At 39.8% G+C, this 9,358-nt stretch overlaps 2 protein-coding genes across 2 annotated transcripts; both read right to left on the minus strand.

Moving 5' to 3' along the window:
- LOC109234331 (26S protease regulatory subunit S10B homolog B-like) lies at positions 351–5,201 on the minus strand. The gene is made up of 10 exons (XM_019400270.1): positions 4,824–5,201; positions 4,605–4,724; positions 3,539–3,675; positions 3,226–3,387; positions 3,008–3,094; positions 2,811–2,897; positions 1,715–1,852; positions 1,349–1,540; positions 1,164–1,262; positions 351–1,048 (listed from the first exon to the last, which is right to left on the minus strand). The coding sequence occupies exons 1-10, from the start codon at positions 4,921–4,923 to the stop codon at positions 974–976; spliced, it is 1,197 nt and encodes a 398-aa protein (XP_019255815.1). The 5' UTR covers positions 4,924–5,201; the 3' UTR covers positions 351–973.
- LOC109234804 (zinc finger MYM-type protein 1-like) lies at positions 6,603–7,169 on the minus strand. Its single transcript, XM_019400858.1, has one exon. It carries the CDS (start codon positions 7,167–7,169, stop codon positions 6,603–6,605), a length of 567 nt encoding a protein of 188 aa, XP_019256403.1.

Genomic DNA, 9,358 nt, shown 5'->3' on the forward strand with positions numbered 1-9,358 from the left:
AACAAAACAAAGCTTGCCCATCCCAATTGGATTAGTTAATTAACACCAGTTAGTGGTCGCGTTAATTAAATGATGATAGCATCAGCTCAAATGAAAGAACAAGTTGGGGTTGCCTTGCAGCAACATTTTGCTTAATGAAGTTAAAGACAAACTGCATGCACAAAATACTCCTTCCGTTCCCAAGTATTAGTTGTTTGACAAACGAATTAGTTTAAAATATTTGACCTTTTTTCTTCAAAAAGAGAGAGAAAACAAGACGACATTTTTTTTGGGGAAGGGGTGGGGGGGGGGGGGGGTGGGGGGGATGTTACTTAAAGGATATGCTTAAGGAGAAATTAGACAAATACTACTATGATTAAGAGTATAAAATTACTTTTTTATGGGGTGTAAAAAAACCTTAGAATAATACAGGGCAGAGGTAGTAAGCATTTGGGAGTACTAAATCTACAACTATCCCTTGACAGATATCTCAATTTTCATTGTCCAGCAACTAAATTTCTGTGCCAATAGTCTTTAGCATTGATGAGTAACCTCCTTCCCAGCTTTAATACGCTTGAAGTACTTTCACTGTCTTCATCTCTCAATTCAACTTGATTTGGATGAAAATTCAAGATTCCTGGCTTGTTCGGCCACGGACTCGAGCCATATGCATGCAGGGAACAATCACCCACATCAAAAGCAAACAAAATGCATATTATACAGTAGAGATTGAAGAACTTCCATAAGATTCTGTTAACTTCATTACTATTGACAGTTCAGCAAAAGGGAAAGGGGGGAGGGGGAAGAAAAGTTAAACTGATGCAGCACAGACTAGACTGGAGAACTTTGGCGCCTGGGTCATTCCGTCCTACATGGCATTGAATAGCACATTCCGCACACATAGAAGCATCAGACGAAAATATCGAGCAAGTATAGCAAAGGGATGTTGAGCTGCCCAAATATCCATGGCTTCTGAGACTAAATGACATCCATCCTAGTCTTTTCCAAAATCAGCACTGTAGTGTGCACTTGATTCAAGTTTCTTTGCTTCATTCAGTTTACGAACAGCCTAAGAAGTTTCAAGGAAATCATAATTTATCACATACAAGCTGATAAAGCTTCAGAGAGAAGTGAACAGCAAGAAATTGTTGATAATAAATCGATAGTTGCACGACATAATTTACCTTCATAAAATCTTCATGTATAACATAATCTCTTTCTGCACGGATAGCTGACATGCCAGCCTCAGTACATACATTACGGAGGTCAGCTCCATTGAAGCCCTAAAATTAAAATATAAAAAAAGCAGCTAAATTTATGGGAATGATGTTCAAAAACAAACTGACAACAAAGAAGTTCCAGGACTCACCTCTGCAAGCTTAACAACAGCTTCATAATCAATCTCACCATGTTTTGCAATTCCAGCAGCATGAATTTTGAGAATATCCATCCTCGACTGCTCATTTGGCAATGGTATTTCTATCTTCCTGTCTAGACGACCCGGACGAAGAAGTGCAGGATCAAGAACATCAGGCCGGTTTGTTGCCATAATAATTTTTACCTGCAACAGAGGATTGTTATAGTCAAAGATACATCTTACTTAGCAAGAACCCACATAAACTGACACGTAAGCCATGGCTAGAAAAGAGCAATACTATAATTGTGGGCAGATATTCTCAAATTTTCTTATCCAAGAGTCTTTGACAATGTTGCACAAAATCAAGCAAATGGATACCTTGCCAAGCTGATCAAACCCATCAAGCTGATTGAGTAACTCCATCAGTGTTCTTTGAATTTCCCGGTCAGCACTTGTTCCCTCACTAAAACGTCGTCCGCCGATTGCATCAATCTCATCCATAAAGATTATGCAGGGCTAAAAAGGAAACAAATTATAAGCAGAGAATAACGTAGCAGCAACAACAACATACCCAGTATTATCCCACCGTAGGGCCTGGGGAGGGTAGTGTGTACGCATACCTTACCCCTACCTAGTGAGGATAGAGAGGTTGTTTCCAATAGACCCTCGGCTCAGGAAAGCATAAGCACCGCATTAATGAAAATATAGACAAGAAGGGACAGTACCACAAAGCCATATAGAAGCAAAATAAAAACAACAAGATAGTAAGGTGATCAACAATGAAAGAAAACAACGGTTAGTCATAAAAACCTACTATCAATAGAATGCGAGACTGCGTGCCAATACTACTGTTATGAACACTCTAGACTACCTACTCTACTACCCAAATCCTTGACCTCCATACCTTCCTATCAAGGGTCATATCTTCGGTTAGCTGAAGTTGCGCCATGTCTTGCCTAATCACCTCTCCCCACCTCTTCGTTGGCCTACCTCTACCTCTCCATAGGCCCTCCAATGTCAACCTCCCACACCTCCTCACCGGGACGTCTGTGCTCCTCCTCCTCACATGACCAAACCACCTAAGCCGCGATTCCTGCATCTTGTCCTCAATAGGGGCCACACCCACCTTGTCGCGGATAACCTCATTTCTGATCCTACCTAACCTGGTGTGCCTGCACATCCATCTCAACATCCTCATCTCTGCTACCTTCATCTTCTGGACATGAGCGATCTTTGACTGGCCAACACTCGGCCCCATACAACATCGTTGGTCTGACCACCACTCTGTAGAACTTACCCTTAAGTTTCGGTGGCACCTTCTTGTCACACAAAACATCGGAAGCGAGTCTCCATTTCATCCATCCCGCCCCAATACGATGTGTGACATCTTCATCAATCTCCCTATCACCCGAGTAATAAACCCAAGGTACAATAAAAAGTTTGCATCTAATTTCTGCAAGATAGAGTTCCTTACCTGATGATCGCGTGCATAATTGAACATCTCCCTTATCAGTCTTGCACTTTCACCAATATACTTATCAATAATGGCACTTGATACAATCTACAAAGCGATAAGCATGGAATATGAAATGAATCATGTCCTTTTTCCTTATCTAAGAGCAAGACAGTAATAAAACCAAAAGCAACATGAACAGAATATTATACACCAACCTTCAAAAAGTTGGCATCAATATTACTAGCAATGGCTCTAGCTAACAAAGTCTTGCCGGTACCAGGAGGGCCGTAGAGCAGAACACCCTGAAAGATTTTATGATGTTAAAGAATTAATTCTGTACTTCAGATGTAACATATCATTCATTATCTGTCAGGCACTTTTTAAATGCACACGCATAAGATGGATAAAAGAGAGAATGAAGGGTCAGTATGACCTTGGGAGGTTTGATTCCAACTCTGAGGAACAGCTCAGGATTCATAAGAGGTAGCTCAATGGATTCCCTAAGTTCACGAATTTGATCTGATAAACCACCTACAGCAGAGTAACTAATATTTCCCGGATCTTCATGGAGCATGTTATAAACAACTGGATCAACCTTTACAAGAAGAGTATGAAATATTAAGCATTGATGAAGAAGTATCTCTGTAGAGTCTACACCCCCCCCCCCCCCCAACAAGGAGATCTCAACCATTACACATTCCAGCCTTCCCATTAACATTTGAGAACAGAGACCAGAGGAAACATACCTCACGTGGGAGGGCACGCATGATTGTGAGAGTTGTCATGTCAAGAACCACTCTTGTTCCAGAGGTCAGTTTTTCCTTGTCAAGCTTATTACGGCACCCGACAACATACCTTGGACCACTGCTTGCTTTTACAATCACTAAAATGAAATATATGGTAAGTTGTTATTAGCTGTGCAACTATGGTCACTACTTTCTTCTACAATGAATGAATAGAACAAAAGCAAACAGATGTTTCTGAATCTAAAGCTAAAGCTATGTCGTAAAGGCAATTGCATGCCATATAGAACACTATATAACACATTCTTCTCCTAATGAATTTCCATAGGCGCAAAGTATTCCAAGAACCGGCTGCTTTTACAACTGCCGTAAAGATAATATACTTCAGTAAGACAAGTTGATAGAACTATACTCTCCCGGGAAAAAGAAAATGAAAGGGAAAGGTAAACGATAAAAAGAACACTGTCAAAGCAGCTACAATCAGCGAAATGCTCATACCAGCTCAATCATATGAATTTCAAACCACTTGTGAGATCTCGATAACATCTAATATTAGAGAACCCTAAATATGCCTTAAAAGACAAGACATTTTGTGTATTGGGACTGAAGAGCAAAACAGAGAAAAAGTATTCATACAGCTAACTCCAACTAGTTTTAGATTGAGGCAAAGTTGATTGACTGATTGATAGGATGGTCATTTACTATTTAATGCAGCAAGAAATGAAAGCAACCATCTAATGGATTGAAACTTGAACTAAAATACACTTGATCTGCACAAACTAGAAATACCCAAAGTTGAAACCTTATTTAATCTACAGAAAGCTTGGGTATTCTTATCTTGATACTTTAACTATTCAGCAACACCTGAATATTCAAAATTCAATTTTCACCAATAAGGAAAGGCAATGAGTGAATGCATCAAAACTATTTATAAATCAACTACATCTTAATCTTAAGATAGTCGAGATCAACTATATGAATTTATCATAATTCATCAATAGGTTTTATTGAAAAATCTGAAAGTTAATAGTAATAACAAGAAGAAGCTTGTAGAAAGATAGTAAGTTACTTCGTTCATGGTCGAGAGGGCGAAGAACTTCGCCGATAATCTGTCCAACGCTCTGAAGCGACTTCAAATCATCCTCTGTTTTGTTGTATTCTTTCTTTGATGCTCTTAAATTCTCCCTGACTACATTAATTTCATAAATTCGAGAAGAAACAAAAAATTAATTTTTGCACATAGGATTGAATTAGGGTATAGAAATTGGGGATTGGAGGAAAGACGGACCGGTTCGGATTCTGGATTCGAGTTCTTTGTGCTGGAGAAGCTTTCTCCGGTATTCTGCCACCGCGTTGCGGCGTCGCACCGCGTCTTCTCCTTCACTCATTGCCGGAATCCGAGAGTCGCTGAAAAGCTGAATAATTTACTGAACAATTTACTTCTGAAATCTTTAGCTCAAAGAGTGCTGAACAAGAAACCAGAAACTCTTGCAAATTGAAGAAATCATATGAAGAAACGACGCCATTAGAAATGTCCTGAATTTGATTTTGCTTTTTCATTTGCCAAATACAGATGCGGACCCTTAAACTTGTCCCGTATATTTATTTACACACTTGAACTCGGGCTAGTGCCTATTAAACTACTAAGCTTTACCAAAACTATTCCAACTATACACATTTTGATGAAACAGCTAAAATATAAGATGTGTGCACTTCTGAAGTGGTTCAAGAATCCAATGAGAAAGCAACACGTGGATTTGGATCCCAAATAATAAGAGAAAATTGAGAGAGGAAATAAAAAGTTATGTTCCTCAAAAAGGAACCGGTTGCTATGGCCTCCTCCCCAGAGGCGGACCCAGGATTTAAGCCTTACAGGGGCACCATTATTTTTAGTATGCCAATCACCAACAATAAAGTTCGGGTGTAACTCTTTAAAATGACTATGATAATTTATCATCAAAATAAAAACATCAATATTATCAAATACCATTAACTTGATACTAATATAACAAAAGTATATTGTCCACTCATAGTTGAACTCGACGCGTTTTCATATTTTACGGTCAATAATAGCATCATTGCTTATATTTACAAATACTTCCTTCTCAAAGTAACAAACTAAACAATCATTTAAAAATGCATCACCAATACTACTACGCAATTCATCTTTGATGTACTTCATAGATGAGAATGTTCTTTCCACCGTTGCAGTTGCGACAGGTAAAATTAAAGTCAACTTCACAAGCAAATAAACAAGTGAATAAGTCTCCACAAGATTTGTCTCAACCAATGCTTTCGCCAAATCACCAATTCCTTTCAAATCAGAGAACCTAGGGTCACCATGTTGCATATGCCATATGAGAGTGTCAAGTTGGCGACTAAGATCTCGAAGCTTCAATTCACCAAACTCATCGGGATAATGCTTGGCCAATGTCATTATTCTTTCCTTATCAAAATTAGCAAATGAGTTAGCCGGATTCAAGCTAGCCATACCAAGAAGCAGGTTACTACTCACAACATCAAAACGACTATTAAGCTCCAGAAGTTACAGATCAATCACGGCATAAAAAAGCTCAACACGTAAGTGATGTGAATAAGTAACACTAGAAGGCCTCGCTTCGACTTTCCAGGAATATAGAATTCTTCCATCTTGGGCACCAAAATATCATGTTTTGCACAAAATAAATATACTTCATCCATCAATGGTTCCCATCCTTTATCTCTCATTTCTTGCAACCTTTCCTTTGTGATATCAAGAAATACCATGGCATTGACAATATCTTGATCTTTCTTCTGTAATCCTTTGCTCAACTCGTTTGACATTATCAACACTTTCAACATTAAGTGAAGCAAGAAAACAAATTCAAATGCTTTAATTTTACTCGAAAAAACTTCTGCTTGCAACCTATCATTAACATCACCTTCACATTCAATCACCCCAAGCACATGAACAATAGAAGAAAATAAAATAACAAAGTTATCCAATGTTTTACAATGTGATCCCCAACGAGTGTCACCTGGCCTTTGAAGCCCCCGCTCTTGATTTAATCCTTTCCCACTTTGAACTTCACCACTCTCTAACAATTGCTCCAAACAATTCTGCTTGATGATCCTGAATTTGATCTCTACGCTTAAAAGAAACTCCAATTATATTCAACACATTAGTAACAATAGCAAAGAAAGTCTCAACCTCCTTGTGTTTTTTAGCAACGGCTACAAGCGTCAATTGTAATTGATGTGCAAAACAATGAACAGAATATGCCCATGGAGTTTCTTGCAAAATTAAAGCTTTAAGGCCATTCATCTTTCCCTGCATATTACTAGCCCCATCATAGCCTTGTCCACGTATTTTGGATGGACTTAATGAGTGTTTCATTAGCAAAGAAAGTACTGCTTCTTTCAACAACTTTGCAGATGTATCAGTAACACGAACAAGACTAATAAATGGCTCGTTCACTTGGCCTTTTTTGTCAACATACCGCAAAGCAAAGGCCATTTGTTCATGGTGTGAAATATCCTTGGACGCATCAACTAATATCCCAAAATAATCTCCATCCAAGTCATCAATTATAGTTTTCACGGTCTCTTGTGCACAAGCACTCACAATATCCTTTTGAATTTTTGGCGAAGTCATCATATCATTTTTTGGAGCATGTTTTGGGTTTAGAAGAAATAACCTGATGTCAAAGAGAGAGAGAAAAGGGAGTAGGCTTGTATTTTTAACCTATGAAATTTGTTTTGGGTTTAGAAGAGATAACCTGATGTCAAAGAGAGAGAAAAGGGAGTAGGCGTGTATTTTTAAACTTTGAACGGAATTAAGATTCAATTAAAGGTCTGACCGAATGGGACCCAATAAAAAAAAAGACTGTAGGACCTGAGTTTCGAACCTAGGTCTTGAAGAAGGCAGCTACTCCCACAAACCAACTCTTCTATCCAGTCTTTGTGACTGAGGGTGCCACATAATATATTTATAGGGGTCCTCCCTGTATTAACTTATATATATAGAATATATATACAATATTTTTACCGAGGCCAACGGGTCCCCGTGACCCCCCACCCCCTAACGTAGGTCTGCCCCTGCTCCTCCCCCCCTACTCGCAATATTCAATCAACTCACGAAGACACATCAAGATAAAAAAGATATATTTTAAGATTAGAGCATGATTTTTAGAAATGTTCAGATGAAATTTTTCACCAAGAACCTGCAAGCGAGCAAGAAAGAAATTGTTTAACCATAAAATTGTTAAACTCTTTAATTAAACTAATTAATAGAGAGATAGAAGGTAAATCTTAACCAAACATAATTAACTCTAGATCAAAACATACCGAGTACAAAAGTTGGAGGAGAACAAGCTGATTTAATATTTCTTGAAATGATTGTCATACATCAAATATAAATGATAGGCTTACATTTATGACAGATTTGCACTATAATCATAAGGGCACAGAAGGGGAAGAGAGAAAGCTATTGATAGCTTAAGAGATCCCCCCTTGATAGTTCCGTACGATGACTATAATGTTGCAGCCTGATTTGGGTCCCGAGACCCCTTTAATAATCTCTTGCCTCCCTATATATACTAATAATTTTTCCCTTTTATCCAACGGTCTTTGACCAGCGTGCTTTCTCATGACTGTATCTTTCAATACTTACCCAAACATTACACTTGTTCTGCGATGTAAGCTTTCTAACGGCTTGATCTCGGCAGGGACCGTGGTACTCGTTGCCAGCACGCCTCGTGGGCACGACCATGGCTGGGTCGACCTCTTACCGTCCCCTTTAATGATAACTATCTAGTGGTCAGATTTTGACCCACACAATTAGTCCCTCCGCCTGTTGGGGTTGTCTTTTGGCGAGCTCAATGGGCGGACCCTATGGATCCATGAATTAGGAGAAATCTGATCGTTATGTGAGGACGGGGTTCTCATGGCAAGGTGGCGATGTGATGTTTTAAGGACTTTACCGGACCGTTACGTCAGTTCGGAGATGGATCGTACGTCGATCCAGGGTGCCATGAATGCCCATTATGCGTCATTATGATGCACGTTCCCTAGGCACCGTATCGTTTCCTGTGCCCTTTCAGCTTTTTGGCAGCTCTTGGGTTTCTCGCTCAGGGCGTTTATGTTCCTATAAATAGGGGGAAACCACCATTTGATTGTTACGCTTTTCGATTTACCTAAGAAATTTAGCAAACTTCCATCTTCTTTAGTATTCCGCACTTCTGCTTTTGTCAGAATTTGACGTGATCACCCTCTCTATTTCTTCATCACTCTTGTTTATTCCGATCGAGCCAGACAAATGGCTGGTACTTCTTCCTAGACTGATAGATTCATCGAAGCTCCGGTGCCGGAGAATGATGCACCCCTTCTTGGAGAGGGAATGGAGGTGAGGGAAGATGAGGGATTTCCGACAATGGCTGAGATACTACCCCGTCCGAGGAAATTATGGACTAACTTTAACAGCCCTGCCGGAGACGAACCGGAACCTGTCCCTTCCACCATGGATGAAGCGGCGATTACGGCGCTCAAGTCTAAGTGAGGAATTCCAAATCACATCGACATGGTACCGGCGACGGGGACGGACATTGTACATTTGAACCGCCCGGGGTACTGCGCCTTTTATGCGTATCCTTTTGTTTTCGGATATACGCTTCCTCTCCCCTCTCTAGTGGTAGACTTCTGTCGCTTCTACGAAGTGTGCCCGGCTCAGCTCTCACCATACGCATACAAGCTCTTCTTCATGCTTATCTGTCACGCCCCAAAGTCGTGGAACGTGACCGGCGCTCAACCGAGTAAACCCGACTAAGCATCCTGTTAGATTTCATT

The sequence above is a fragment of the Nicotiana attenuata genome, chromosome 11, assembly GCF_001879085.1.
Source record: "Nicotiana attenuata strain UT chromosome 11, NIATTr2, whole genome shotgun sequence".
NCBI classification, from domain to species: domain Eukaryota; kingdom Viridiplantae; phylum Streptophyta; class Magnoliopsida; order Solanales; family Solanaceae; genus Nicotiana; species Nicotiana attenuata.

Coding starts and splice junctions, on each gene's coding strand:
- LOC109234331 (XM_019400270.1), bottom strand. CDS start 4,923: ATGAGTGAAGGAGAAGACGCGGTGCGACGCCGCAACGCGGTGGCAGAA. Junction 3,388..3,538: donor TGCGTGCCCTCCCACGTGAG/GTATGTTTCCTC, acceptor CTTCTTGTAAAG/GTTGATCCAGTTGTTTATAA. Junction 1,263..1,348: donor CTGTTGTTAAGCTTGCAGAG/GTGAGTCCTGGA, acceptor TTTTAATTTTAG/GGCTTCAATGGAGCTGACCT.
- LOC109234804 (XM_019400858.1), bottom strand. CDS start 7,169: ATGACTTCGCCAAAAATTCAAAAGGATATTGTGAGTGCTTGTGCACAA.